The sequence below is a fragment of the Neoarius graeffei genome, chromosome 16 (assembly GCF_027579695.1).
Source record: "Neoarius graeffei isolate fNeoGra1 chromosome 16, fNeoGra1.pri, whole genome shotgun sequence".
NCBI classification, from domain to species: Eukaryota; Metazoa; Chordata; class Actinopteri; order Siluriformes; family Ariidae; genus Neoarius; species Neoarius graeffei.
The window spans coordinates 39449000-39464949 of NC_083584.1; the positions used below are offsets into that span (position 1 = coordinate 39449000).

At 39.8% G+C, this 15950-nt stretch overlaps 1 protein-coding gene across 1 annotated transcript in view; it reads right to left on the bottom strand.

Moving 5' to 3' along the window:
* csmd3b (CUB and Sushi multiple domains 3b) overlaps positions 1–15950 on the bottom strand; it is an 898971-nt gene that overhangs the window by 149242 nt on the left and 733779 nt on the right. Inside the window, 3 exon segments of the mRNA XM_060942250.1 lie at positions 737–817; positions 6260–6405; positions 13568–13745. Of these exon segments, the coding sequence (XP_060798233.1) occupies positions 737–817; positions 6260–6405; positions 13568–13745 (405 nt within the window).

The following is a 15950-nucleotide window of genomic DNA, read 5'->3' on the forward strand; positions in this document are numbered from 1 at the left end:
TGCTCAATCAAATTTTAATTTCTGCTCTAAACACATTAAGAAATAATGAGTGACAGAGTAATCTGTATTTCACACATGCTGCGTCAATCACTGCTGATGTCGTGTTCAAAATGTGTCAGCAAATAAATCTGTAAACATATCAGCCCAAAAGAAAATCAAATTAGTGTAATCACTTGGCACGACTGTCACTGATAGACTGCATGAATCTATCGTCTGGGCTAGAAGGAATTCAGCCTCAGCGTTGCTTCTTTATCCTACTCTGTGTACATTTCTTATTGCTATTGTCACGCTTGGTTCCACAAAAAATCAAAATATTTGTTAAGGGCAAAAGATCCCAAAAATGAAACCTTATATTGATGTCTTTTTTTTTTTAATCTTTGAAAAACAGGGAAGCTTAGTTCTACTAGTCCATTTATACCAGTGACCCCAGTCATAATGATGTGTGCAATAAAGTTTTAGTTTCATAATCTTTCCATATTAATGGAAAGCCTACAATAATAGCAGCAAATAATTATCTCCAGAGTCTTGAATGCTTAAATACTACTTAAAAATATACTGACTTGCCACTGAGACGGCTGCACAGCACAACTGATAACATGCTCTTCCATGCGTTACGTGCAATTATGAGCTATCATAGTTTCCAAATCCCCCAAACCTACATACTTTTTCTTTACATGAGGACTATTAAGATTTGTGATTGCTCACATTACTGATAAATAAAGAAAGACCATCCTACCAATCTCGAACTCTGTGTCTTCCATTAGTGCGTCTGCATTGGCCACTTCCGGAGGTGGTTGACACACTCGTAACTGATAAGCTGTAGCCAAAAAGAAGGCAATAAAAAAAACATTTTTGAACAGAGCAGGAAATAGAATCAGAAAGCCCTAACTGTATAACCTGAAAACGATCACTGGTTTATCGTAGGTTTCAAATAGAGACGGGAAGGGTAAAGACAGGAAGGGTGAAAAACAGCAGGAGTTAAAATTTCGAAGCGTAAACAGTCATGTGGAAATCTAATCAACTTGCACGAGTGCCGCTGTTGTTTCCAAAGCTGGTCATTTTTATGAGAGTGTTTTGCAAAGTGAAGTGGAGGCCACGCTGAGCTGGCATTGAAGCACAGCTAATGACAGGGGCACCTGCAGAGGCAGCTAATGATGTGATTAAATATGGTGACACAGCAGTGTGCAGAAGGATGACGAACACACTACTAGCTCTCTGCATCACGGTCACACAGGAGCAATGCTCCTAGCACCTCTATGACACAGTGCTTTGGTTAACATCTCCTAAACATAAAGCCATGCCAAGACATGGATTAGCAAAGTCAGAGAAACACAGAGGAGTTGTAGCATGTGTTATTACAAGAGTTAAAAGCACAGCATTGGTCCCTGGACATCTAATGGATAAACCACTTAAGAGCAGACATAATTAGTCTCCTAAGGTTTTGTGGCTGGTACATTCATGTCATTTTTATATCACAGTTTCTCCCACTCATATAGATAACAGCGTCTGTTAATTACTTTACGTGGCATCACATAATTTGTGCGTTCATCATTCTGATGTTAATAAAGCTTGATCAGGATTTTGAGGCTGGATAGCCTATTTGAGGTTTTGAAGCTGTAACTATGGAAACAGCAAGCCGATGAAGATGGAGATCTATATGAAGCTGGAGGACACTTTGTGTCACTTCTGTGTCTCATGGAAAGCCGAGTTTAGAAAGGCAGGACTTCACATAATCAGGCAGATTTTTTCCAAAGGTTCACTGGGCTTCTGGATTCCTTCTTCCTAATCAGTCTGGTCAGTCCTAAAGGTCGGGTCATATTGCTATGTTCAATATCTATGTAGCTCTAATCGGCAGCCACAGCAATGACGTTCTTCTTTAGTCTCCATGGGCCGTATTCAGAGTCGAAGATTTAAGCCCAAAAGTTGCATCTGTATTTGTGCAGGGAAAGACACTTGTATTCGGAGTTGGATTATGCAGCTGTTTAAATCAATTTTTCAAGCACCTGCTCAGATTATGCAAATCATCCGCTTCTACATGGCTCTGAGGTTGCCCAATTTTTCTTTAGTGGAAGATCCAGCGATGGGGATTTTCAATAGCATCTTGATCTTGAACACCAACTTTAAACAGAAGCATTTATAAAAAAAAAAGAAAAAAACAACCCAAAGCATGGATAAAAAACAGACCGCAGAAGGAAATAGTGTTTTTTCTCTGCTGTCAAATGCAATATGATGTAGCATGAAATCATACGACATAATTAAAAACCCAATAATATATAAATGAGAAAAGTATATATTAATATATTGATATATTGCTGGATGAATAGTTCTAATTGTAATGATCACATTAATCACTGCAAATTTGGCTCAATTTAATGTGTCTTTCAAAGCAAATTAATCAGCAGCATATAAAATAGTTCTTGATCCAGCACACCCTATTATTTCCCTGTTATTCTGCATTTTAATTTTTCTTATCCACTGTGCTCCAACAGCTAAATGTGCACACACAAAACCAGACAGTGTTTCGATTTCATAAAATCAGTGAAATTTAGTTCCCTCTGAAATTTGGTCATAATGTATACGTGTTTATTTCTGTAATATCTAAAAATATCAGGTCATTCTGTGGCTGGGAAGTTATTTAATTTGAGGTGATTCCCTAGCACATAATGTGCAATATCACTTCGTGTAGTCAAGCAGACAGAGGAAGTCTGTATGCGCATACGCAGATTTACCTTCTTCATTTGGGTTTTACAGCAGCTGGCATCCACAGTGTTGCATTACTGCCATCTACAGGTTTACCTTTGACCGTGCACTGACAGTTACATCATTCTGTCGCTAAACAAACAGCTGATCACACCGAGGTGCTCGCTGACCGCTGATATTTATTAGTTTGGTCCTGCGTTTCCTTTCCATCGCAACAGAATGTTTTTTCTTCTCATTTTCCGTTACTGTAGTCAGTCTTTCACTTTTCATTCGCACACTCACGTCCTCCATTTTTTTCTCCTGTTTCAAATTTGCATCCCACAATGCCTTGTGCGAATAGGGAAAGCCCACCACGTGACACATGACGTAGTGTCTTGAATTGGGTCATGGTGAAGCAGGAAAAAATAGTGGAGAATCTAGGGCCACGTGGCCCCAAATTCATTAATTGGTCTATTTAAAAAAACTAATAAAATTGGAAGTCTGATTTGAATTCAGTAGCTTTCAGTTCACTAAACAAAAATAATTAGATGTCAGGGAAAATTCTTTTTATGACCTAAACTTAAAGAATCTGAAAGGCAGTCTACCTTTAATGAAGTTAAGATACTACGTAAATTGAAGTCATGAAATTTCATTGTTTACATGAAACTGTCAGACGGGGTGCTGGACTTCTTTATCAGGCTGGTATTCTCATCTCATCTCATTATCTGTAGCCGCTTTATCCTGTTCTACAGGGTCGCAGGCAAGCTGGAGCCTATCCCAGCTGACTACAGGCGAAAGGCGGGGTACACCCTGGACAAGTCGCCAGGTCATCACAGGGCTGACACATAGACACAGACAACCATTCACACTCACATTCACACCTACGGTCAATTTAGAGTCACCAGTTAACCTAACCTGCATGTCTTTGGACTGTGGGGGAAACCGGAGCACCCGGAGGAAACCCACGCGGACACGGGGAGAACATGCAAACTCCACACAGAAAGGCCCTCGCCGGCCACAGGGCTCGAACCCGTACCTTCTTGCTGTGAGGCAACGGCGCTAACCACTACACCACCGTGCCGCAGGCTGATAGTGTACAAGAAAAAATATAAGTTAAGAATATATGTACAGTGGCCCTGAGAGGTCAATGCACTGCAAATTCAGACGGCACAACACATTAAGAAAAATCCACTGCAATAATAAAAGGTCAGCATACTGCAAGTCAAACACGACTAGACACAGAAAAGGCCAATGTTAGATTAATAGCAGATATCTGCAATAATATCTGATTCATATGATCCCAGTGGGGTGGCACGGTGGTGTAGTGGTTAGCGCTGTCACCTCACAGCAAGAAGGTCCTGGGTTCGAGCCCCGGGGCCGGCGAGGGCCTTTCTGTGTGGAGTTTGCATGTTCTCCCCGTGTCTGCGTGGGTTTCCTCCGGGTGCTCCGGTTTCCCCCACAGTCCAAAGACATGCAGGTTAGGTTAACTGGTGACTCTAAATTGACCGTAGGTGTGAGTGTGAATGGTTGTCTGTGTCTATGTGTCAGCCCTGTGATGACCTGGCGACTTGTCCAGGGTGTACCCCGCCTTTCGCCCGTAGTCAGCTGGGATAGGCTCCAGCTTGTCTGAGACCCTGTAGAACAGGATAAGCGGCTACAAATAATGGATGGATGACCCCAGTGTTCAAATAAACCAAAAACACTTTTTTAAATTTATTTTATTTTAATTTTTTTACCACTGATGGAAATCTAGCCGACTTAACGATAATTATCGTCATGAGTCATAAAAAACAGGCAAGTCTAGATCAGTTTTAAGTGCCCTACGGAAACATTTCTATTGTTGTTTTGTTATTTCATCACATTTGTGTTAATGCGTTGTGTTATCTGAATTTGCAGCACATTTCTGTGAATGTGTTGTCTGAATCTGCAGCTCGCTCACCTCTCAGGATCACCGTATGCATGCGATACACACCTCTTTTGTGCAAAAATTCCTCCCCACATGCATAACTCTTGTACAGCTTTGGAATACTACTTAAGTTTGAAGTTACAGCTGAGCTTTAAATCCCGACATGCGTTGTGTCAAACTCTTACTGTGCACACTTAACTACACTCCATGGTCCCATGAGAGCGTCCCCATTTCAGTCTCTAATCATCGACCAAATGCTCTGGAGCTGAAAAAGCAAAAGGAGGCTCAGTCGAGATGTTTCTTCCAATTTGAGAACATTGCTGTAGTGTCTAAGTAGGCTGTTGAGTATGTTTCTGACACTGTTGTGTTTATCTAATGCCTCCTGAGTTCAGCTCAATTAAACTGGGCGGCACGGTGGTGTAGTGGTTAGCACGGCCGCCTCACAGCAAGAAGGTTCCGGGTTCGAACACAGCGGCCGGCAAGGGCCTTTCTGTGTGGAGTTTGCATGTTCTCCCTGTGTTTGCGTGGGTTTCCTCCGGGTGCTCCGGTTTCCCCCACAATCCAAAGACATGCAGTTAGGTTGACGTGGGGCAGCCTTGGGCTGAGGTGCCCTTGAGCAAGGTACTGAACCCCTGACTGCTCCCCAGGTGCTCTGGGCTGCCCACTGCTCTGAGTGTGTGCGTGTGTTCACTGCTTCAGATGGGTTAAATGCAGAGGATGAATTTCACTGTGCTTGAAGTGTGCATGTGACGAATAAAGGTTTCTTCTTCTTGAGCATATTTTGAAACTGATTACTTTTGGGGGTTTTTCATCACAGTCTGAGATCTCAACTTAGTGGGTAGTAATGTCATGCAAAAGGCATGAAGAAGTGCTGAATTCAGAAAAAAACAGTTTTCACTTAATGCCTCATGTGACTACGAAATCACTAGATGTATAAAAACTAAACTGTTTAGGATTTGGTAAGAAGTGCAATTCCAAGTCAGATATGCTGTGATGCTGTAATGACAGAAATGGTATTCTCCTTGTTATAAATGTATAGCAGAGACTACAGGACATGTAAATAGACAATTAGTAACTTCTAGCGAGGTTGCACAGAGGTTAAATAAGAACGATCTTTTGATAACATGGTTTAGTGCACTAAGCTTCTTTACACTGCTAAAATGATCTAAACAAATGACATTTCCTAATGCCAGTGGCTGCAGAAAATGCAAACATGTGTACAATATGGCTGAAGGGTATACTTGCTTGCCTAAATGATTAGACTGCCATTTAAGCAAAACAATTCCCCTATCTCTCTTTCTGTTTCAGGGTGTTGCACTTGTTAGTTAGGGTAGATGCTTGCTACAGGCAGAGGATCGATATGGAAAAATGTCGCAAGTCATAAACACAAGTTACAGCCCAGTGCCTGCTCAGCTTCCTAATGTATTTATGTCAATTTAATCAGTGTAGGCGCACTCTGTGGCTAGTTCTGAGCTTATTGATGTCTGTAGGTGTTTGTGTATGGAATGACCTCCAGGAATACACTTATACATACATTTTGGTATCCCAAACTCGTGCACCTTCTTGCAAATGCAGTACATAGACCAAGCTACGCATGCTCATTTTGGAAAACCTTGCGGAAAATGGAGTCAATATAAAGGAAGGTCTTTGGATGCTCGTCTTTGAATTGCTCACCATGGTAGCTCAGGACAAAGAAGCCGCTGCCGCTGAAGTCACTGTGGAACTTGATGAGGATCTGGTTAGAAGTGCTGTACACTGACTCCAGAGCTGTGTTCCCACTGAACTGGCCAATCTGTGGTGAGCTTTGGTCTGGTCCATCCCTGTCACAGTCAAAAAAAAAAAAAATTAGGGACTGGTTACAAATGGACCCGATGTACTGTGTATATCATGGTTTATTGTGCACTGTGATCATCCAAATAGGATAGACAAAATGGAACTGTATACACAGAGCCTACCAAATATACTCCAAAAATATATGGAGCATATGTTAGGTTAGGCTAGGGAGTAGCTTACATCAAATGGTGGACCGTGATCCAGATGTGGACCCAGCACAACTATTTAGGGGACAAGACTAAAAAACACTCTAAAAGAGACATGCAATGTATGAAAACCTTCCAGTAGTTCATTAACTGTAGTTTTTTAAACATGAACCAGCTTGGGTTCTGGAGCAGATCCTCTGTTGCAACTTATTCAATCATATGTATTTATGTAAAGTATTTAGCTGATGGACCAGAGACTGGCACCATCTAGAAATGTTAAGTTAATCATCAGTGGTTAAGAATTAAAAGTTAATGTGTCATTATTCAATCAATTTAGTTTTTTTTTTTTTTTGCAAATGGCTAGTCTATAGAGTTTACACAATGTGGTGCAAAAAAACCAAACCAAAACAAAAAAACATCCAGTGAGAGGTCAGAAGAGAATGGTCAGCTTGGTTTTAACTGGCAGGAAGGCTACAGTAACTCCAATAAACACGCTTTACAACCGTGGTAAGCAGAAAAGCACTACATGCTGAACCTTGAGGTGGATGGGCTGCAACAGCAGAAGACCATATCGGGTTCGACTCCTGTCAGCTAAGAACCAAAATCTAGAGACGAGAGTAGGAACAGGTTCACCAGACCTGGACAGTTGAAGATTGGAAATGTGTCTGTGTACATCTGTGATATTTTTCCGACCTTCAAATGTCTTATTTAAGTTGCCGGTGAATGTACATCTCTATATTTTATATCATAAATATAGCATATGTAACAAGGGATTCAGACATGTCGAGTATGGATCTATGTGCTGGAGATTTTATTTAATACAAAAATCAAAGTCAGTCTGGGTCAATACCACGAGTACACAGAATGTACAAAATTCCAAGTCAGACACAAAGTCGAGAAAAACAGGGTCAAAAATACCAGAAAACAAAATCGCCAAATAGAGATCAATGGACAAGGAAACATACAGAACTGAAGTGAGGCAAAACACGGCCACGTACAAGACCGTAATTCAGAAACACAGCTCAGAATGTACACAACTGCAAACAAAATTTAAGGCTGCGCACAAAATTTCAAGTCCATGTGCCTTATACCAGAGATGCCTACCCCAAATTTTGAATTTCAGTATTCTTGAAAACATTTTTCAGTATTTTGGAATGACTTTCAGTAACATTAATTTATGCGCATTTCCATTATAGAGAGGTGTATATACCAATATGTTTAACATTTAAATTATTAAAAAGTACTGTTTTGTGTGAATTGAATAAACAAAACACAAGCAGCCATCTCAATTGAATTTCCACTCAACAAATTTCTAGAGCATACAATTTCTCACATTTTTCTAAATACAATAGTGTTCCCTGTTTGCAGACATTACGGTTGACTACCAATCATTGGTATTGAATGGAACTCCTCAAAAGTATTATATTACATTGCCTGGCAAAATGTTCTACCTGTTAACGGATTCTAATAAAATAAAAAAAAATGTCTTATTTCATGCCAAATAGAGTCCGACATCGTTATCTTAATGTCCCAATATATAAATACTTCAGCATAATGCTTCAGAAGAGACATTGAATAAAATGACATTTATAATTGTATTTAAAACAGTGGAATGATCAATTTTTTGCCACAATCCCAACAACACTAATCATAAAATTCTGTTTTTGATCATACTACATGTACATTTGTACTTGCAACACTGAAAAGACTTTGAATTAAAGAAGTACAGCCAGTGTTTGATATTTCAGTGAATAAAAATCATACATGTAAAAAGAAACTGAATAAGTTTAACTCACATTTCATGGCACTAATTGGCAAGTTCAACTCCAAGCACAGGTCAACCATCACCGCTTCAGCACGTGTCACGTTCCGTGTCTTTTCATCCACAGATTTCATAAAAAAATGCTGGATACCCCCAGATTTACTTTCCGCCTGACTCGCCATTTCAGCATACTCCATATGTTTTTTGGAGTTGACATGCCGACTGCAGTCATCGCGACCACCATGAGTGATGTTAATGTCAGTTCTACACAGTTTGCAGTGCGCATATCCATTGCCCTTTTGACTGGGTGTAATGCACGGCCATTCTACCGTATATCGTGGGAGGAACACCTGAGACCTGTGTTTCACTTGTCCCGATACTGAGCGTTTCATTTCCACTATTGAGAAGCAGCACCATGCGTGTGTGATGTCGAGCGAAAATAGCGCGAACAAATGTGTGGTATCTGCGCATGTCACGCACAGCATGTGCGGTATCTGCGCATGTCACGCACAGCATGTGCGGTATCTGCGCATGTCACACACAGCATGTGTGGTTGCCGTAAAAATAAATAGCCGTGAATCGCGCGTGGATTGAAAAAGTCGCTTGGACATTTAAAAACAACTCACTGGAATTTTTTAAGACTTTATAATAATTCCGTACAGAATAACACTGTTTGCCGTAACATTGTATTTACGTAACTTTTCCGTACAAAATACGGCCTATCCGTACTAGTAGGCATCTCTGCTTATACAGTCCCTGTGTCCAGAATCACTCACTACTCACTACATAATGGACTGTATATTGAGTTCGCCATTTTGTAGTGCTGTCTGAATGTATAGTGAGAATTATTACACCCTATATAGTGGACTCATAGTATCCCACAATGCACCGTGAAAAGTAGTGCACAACCGATGGGCACTAACCAAGCAATATATACCATCATGCATTGTGGTCGCGCTGAAAGAAAAATGGCAAACGACAGAGAGGAGCAGAATTTTATAAAGTGTGGCGTGAAAATGGCAATAATACTGTAGTGTGTTGAGGGTGAATGGACGGAGGAAGAAACACAGTAGAAACACGAACATTCAAGTACAATTAAAAATAGTAAGAGAATAGAAAATAAGCTAAAATAGAATAAGACAGATAAAATACAAGAATAAAAGTTAGAGTGCAGAGCGAGGAATTAATCAAAAGCCTCAAATTTGATTTAATAAAAGGCAGCGGCAAAGAAGAAAGTATTCAGCCTGGATTTAAAAGAACTGAAAGATGCAGCAGACATAAAGTAGTTTGTATTGATTAATGTGGGAAATACGCTCAGTACAGTATGTCTTTTATCATAAAAATACACGCATGTATTTATTATTTTGAAAACCCACCAGCCGACTGATCTGGCACATTTTAATTGTGCAACAGTAATGATGTAAATAAAGGTGCGGCGGAGTAGTGCTCGAAAGTGATGTTTTGGTTTTTTTTTTTATTTCATTTTACCAGTGAACTCACTATATAGTCCTCGAAATAGAATTCCCTAGATACTGAGTAGGGAGTAGTGAACGAGTGAGTGATTTCAGACACAGCCAGTGTGTCGGTTAGCCAGGAAATGAGTTGGATAACAGAAGAAGTCATTCAAAATTCAGGGGACGACGTCCTCTGGTGCTCTGGCTGGGGATTGCTCAGGCTAGATGTTACAGTATGAATATATAATACATATATGGTTAGATCCTTATGGCAGTTTAAGTCATGTTCTCTCGTAGTATGAAAATTTCAGGTTGGAAATTTAACTCAGATGAGTGCTCTGCAATGAAACTGATTTTTGGTTGGTCTACAATACCTATTTTTAATGTTTGTTTCTTTTTAGCATACACCAGCTAGCGTTGACAGGTACTGAAATACTAGAGTTAGGCTTCGTTCACACTAGGGAAAAATTTCTGCTTGAAACACTTTTCGTGTATGAAAAAGCTCACATGATGTTCATATTGTAATCATAACTATGACAATGTTCTCGCAGAGCTCTGGATTGTATCTGATAGTACTGGCTAACTAGCTAGCTTAGATATGATCTAGATTCAAGTTATTTTTCATCATTAGCCGAACTATAAAAGATCAGCGGACTGGTCTTAGCTTTGGCTTTGGAGGCAGAAATGGTGACGCTACTGCAAACGAGAAGAATCACCACTTCATTCTACCCCATCACGCGTCTGATTGGTGGGGTGTTTAAAAAGTGCATGACATCACTCAGTGCTTTTCTGAAACATTGAACATTTTGTCAATCTTTTAAAGACATTTGGGAGTACTTTTTAAAACCCGCCTCATTTTAATGACTCTGTTGCCGCTTCTCCTAGGATTGCACGAAAAATATTCGCTCATGTTTCACACGAGGAAAAAAAGCCAAACATGAACACAGCCTAAACAAGAGGTTTTCTAGCTGATGATTTGGTGTTTTAAATAATGCATGAATTATGATTCAGGGTTCAAACTGCCATAAGGATCTAACCATATACGTATTATATATTCATACTGTAACATCTAGCCTGAGCAATCCCCATCCAGAGCACCAGAGGGCGTCGTCCCCTGAATTTTGAATGACTTCTTCTGTTACCCAACTCATTTCCTGGCTAACCGACACACTGGCTGTGTCCGAAATCACTCACTCATTCACTGCTCCCTACTCAGTATCTAGGGAATTCTATTTCGAGGACTATATAGTGAGTTCACTGGTAAAATGAAATTTAAAAAACAAACAAAAAAAAACCCCCACCACTTTCGAGCACTACTCCGCCGCACCGTTATTTACATCATTACTGTTGCACAATTAAAATGTGCCAGATCAGTCGGCCGGTGGGTTTTCAAAATAATAAATACATGCGTGTATTTTTGTGATAAAAGACATACTGTACTGAGCGTATTTCCCACATTAATCAATACAAACTACTTTGTGTCTGCTGCATCTTTCAGTTCTTTTAAATCCAGGCTGAATACTTTCTTCTTTGCCGCTGCCTTTTATTAAATCAAATTTGAGGCTTTTGATTAATTCCTCGCTCTACACTGAAACTTTTATTCTTGTATTTTAACTGTCTTATTCTATTTTAGCTTATTTTCTATTCTATTACTATTTTTAATTGTTTAGACATGTTGTTTCGCCATCCGATCCTCCATGATAAGTATGAAAATTTAGACTGGTTCATGTCAGATCTGGTCATGCTCATGGAGCTTCTATTCTACAATCAGTATCTGGACTAAGCAAACTCAAGAGACTGCGCTTTGTCCATAGTATTTCCCTGTACTAATCAGCTAATGGATGTTCTTTTATCTGGATCACCTTTATAAAGTGGTTGTTTGGAGCGCATGTGGTAGTGTGAGATCTGAAATATAACGCGTGTGTTTGTGTCAGGTTGTGTATTTTGTTCTTTGGTTCTTTTTTAGCAAAGGGTGACATGAACAGCAAATACACAATCTAGCATAAGATTAAAAAAACCAAAAAGAACATCACCGTAGTCTGCTCCTCAGTTGCAAATGCGTTATTTAAAGTGGTTGGTAATGGAGAGTGTGCAGCGCAGACATCATTAATAAATAAAAGATGCCTTCAGACTTCCTTTAAAAAAAAAAAAAAGTGTAATTCTTTAATACTCCAGTGTAAAATGGACATTAATTCCTGGAGGTCATGCTGCGTTTTATTCAATATATTATACTACATCTCATGAAATGGCATTGTCAAAGTTCTGTGAAGGTCCATTACTCAAAAAGCAAAGCTATTTAAAACAGCAGGCTCCTCAAACTGACTTTTGTGAGTAAAACCTGACTCGTATGATGCTGTTTCATCATTCGCACACAGATGCATCATTTCCCACAATCAACAGACACAAAGAACATCCTACATGCCAAGCTACAAAACACATTCACATTAGAGACTGCTTCTGCCTTCTGGAAGTGTTCAATTGTTTTTACATTTTTATTATTATTCATCTCATCTCATTATCTCTAGCCGCTTTATCCTGTTCTACAGGGTCGCAGGCAAGCTGGAGCCTATCCCAGCTGACTACGGGCGAAAGGCAGGGTACACCCTGGACAAGTCGCCAGGTCATCACAGGGCTGACACATAGACACAGACAACCATTCACACTCACATTCACACCTACGGTCAATTTAGAGTCACCAGTTAACCTAACCTGCATGTCTTTGGACTGTGGGGGAAACCGGAGCACCCGGAGGAAACCCACGCGGACATGGGGAGAACATGCAAACTCCACACAGAAAGGCCCTCGCCGGCCCCGGGGCTCGAACCCAGGACCTTCTTGCTGTGAGGCGACAGCGCTAACCACTACACCACCGTGCCGCCTTTATTATTATTATTATTATTATTATTGCTGTACTCATTACTGTTTAATAGCACTTGCATTAAAACCCTTTGACTTTATATTTCTGAATCTACTACTCCTTTCTGCATGACTAAAGCAGCACACGAAATGATTTTTTTTTTTTTTTTTTTACCACAGAGAGACAAAATGGTAGCTATGGCAATAACTCAGAAGAAGATTTAATTGGCCAAGCTTCTCTTCCTAAAGAGTAAGAGGAGAGACAAAGCTCACAGGAAATGTAAATGAGATGGGAAATGCAAAGATTTTTAACCTTGTTTAATTATACATCCACGCATCTAAATGCAAAACGAAAAGGAGGACAGCATTTCTTACACGTTTTATGCCTCAATATCCTACTAAAAAGGGAGAAAAAAAACAGAAAATATTACTAAGCTATAAAAATAAGTGAACAGAACATTTTTGGAGAACTCTCATAGCTGAACAGTGCTTGTGGGGTTTTTTTTTATGTGAATGAACTTGTAGAAACCTGTGCAGGGATGGCGTAAACATCGATGTGATGATAATCACATTCAGATGACATACATTAAAAAGCCATCATTCTGCCTAGTGGACTTGTTTTAAAAATGCAAAGACACACAGGAGTGTTGCTTCGAGGCTTTTAAAGCGCAATGCTGGATGAGCTTTACACAATGTTTGCTCTTTCTGGCTCACAAGGGATCGACGGCTCCCTCAACCTGGAACTCGATTAACTCTTTTGGTCACGTAATTAGTCAAATCTCTCAGCTGAGCTGTCCTACTTCCCTCTAGTCTTAGTAGCTGAGAGACCAGCGCTGACTGTACTTGCTGTTGATCACAGGCTGATAGCTATTAAGTGATATGGTAATAAGTATATCATTACATATTCATGAGATGCATATGAGTGCTTTACCACACAGTGATGTAGTCATAGATGGGCTCCGTGCTGAGGACAGTGAAGTTGATGTAGATGCCGTTGCCAGGGGGAACCCTCACGCTCCACACGCAGTCCTGGAAGTTTGGGTACTCAGCCGGGTGGCCGGGGGAGAAGATGGTGCCATTCATAGAAGTAATGTTTCCTCCACATAGTGCTTTAAGGGAATAAAAATGACATTAACTACATTAGTTAACTTTGAACTAATGAAAAAAAAACCCTGCTATTCTATAGCACATCAGAGGTTGAACTATGATTTCATCTTGGATGATGAGCAAAAGTACTGTTTTTCACAAGCCAGAGGAAAGTTGCTTTTGCCATAAGCATGCATGATACATTAAGAAATGAAATGTCACTGAGATAATGATAAGAATCTATGCCTTAAGCTTATTTCTCACTCTCACAACTTATTGTCTAATACAAAAGCAACAAAATGCATATTTCACATTAGTTTCTACAAAAGAAATACTGTATACAGTGGTGCTTGAAAGTTTGTGAACCCTTTAGAATTTTCTATATTTTTGCATAAATATGACCTAAAACATCATCAGATTTTCACACAAGTCCTAAAAGTAGATAAAGAGAACCCAGTTTAACAAATGAGACAAAAATATTATACTTGGTCGTTTATTTATTGAGGAAAATTATCCAATATTACATATCTGTGAGTGGCAAAAGTATGTGAACCTTTGTTTTCAGTATCTGGTGTGACCCCCTTGTGCAGCAATAACTGCAACTAAACGTTTGCGGTAACTGTTGATCAGTCCTGCACACCGGCTTGGAGGAATTTTAGCCCATTCTTCTGTACAGAACAGCTTCAACTCTGGGATGTTGGTGGGTTTCTTCACGAGCTGCTCGCTTCAGGTCCTTCCACAACATTTCGATTGGATTAAGGTCAGGACTTTGACTTGGCCATTCCAAAACATTCACTTTATTCTTCTTTAACCATTCTTTGGTAGAATGACTTGTGTGCTTAGGGTCGTTGTCTTGCTGCATGACCCACCTTCTCTTGAGATTCAGTTCATGGACAGATGTCCTGACATTTTCCTTTAGAATTTGCTGGTATAATTCAGAATTCATTGTTCCATCAATGATGGCAAGCCGTCCTGGCCCAGATGCAGCAAAACAGGCCCAAACCATGATACTACCACCACCATGTTTCACAGATGGGATAAGGTTCTTATGCTGGAATGCAGTGTTTTCCTTTCTCCAAACATAATGCTTCTCATTTAAACCAAAAAGTTCTATTTTGGTCTCATCTGTCCACAGAACATTTTTCCAATAGCCTTCTGGCTTGTCCACATGATCTTTAGCAAACTGTAGATGAGCAGCAATGTTCTTTTTGGAGAGCAGTGGCTTTCTCCTTGCAACCCTGCCATGCACACCATTGTTCTTCAGTGTTCTCCTGATGGTAGACTCATGAACATTAACATTAGCCAATGTGAGAGAGGCCTTCAGTTGCTTAGAAGTTACTCTGGGGTCCTTTGTGACATCGCCGACTATTACACACCTTGCTTTTGGAGTGATCTTTGTTGGTCGACCACTCCTGGGGAGGGTAACAATGGTCTTGAATTTCCTCCATTTGTACACAATCTGTCTGACTGTGGATTGGTGGAGTCCAAACTCTTTAGAGATGGTTTTGTAACCTTTTCCAGCCTGATGAGCATCAACAAAGCTTTTTCTGAGGTCCTCAGAAATCTTCTTTGTTTGTGCCATGATACACTTCCACAAACGTGTTGTGAAGATCAAACTTTGCTAGATCCCTGTTCTTTAAATAAAACAGGGTGCCCACTCACACCTGATTGTCATCCCATTGATTGAAAACACCTGACTCTAATTTCACCTTCAAATAAACTGCTAATCCTAGAGGTTCACATACTTTTGCTACTCACAGATACAGTGGTGCTTGAAAGTTTGTGAACCCTTTAGAATTTTCTATACTTCTGCATAAATATGACCTAAAACACCATCAGATTTTCACACAAGTCCTAAAAATAGATAAAGAGAACCCAGTTAAACAAATGAGGCAAAAATATTATACTTAGTCATTTATTTATTGAATGAAAATGATCAAATATTACATATCTGTGAGTGGCAAAAGCATGTGAACCTTTGCTTTCAATATCTGGTGTGACCCCCTTGTGCAGCAATAACTGCAACTAAACGTTTCCAGTAACAGGGTGCCCACTCACACCTGATTGTCATCCCATTGATTGAAAACACCTGACTCTAATTTCACCTTCAAATTAACTGCTAATCCTAGAGGTTCACATATTTTTGCCACTCACAGATATGTAATATTGGATCATTTTCCTCAATAAATAAATGACCAAGTATAATATTTTTGTCTCATTTGTTTAAC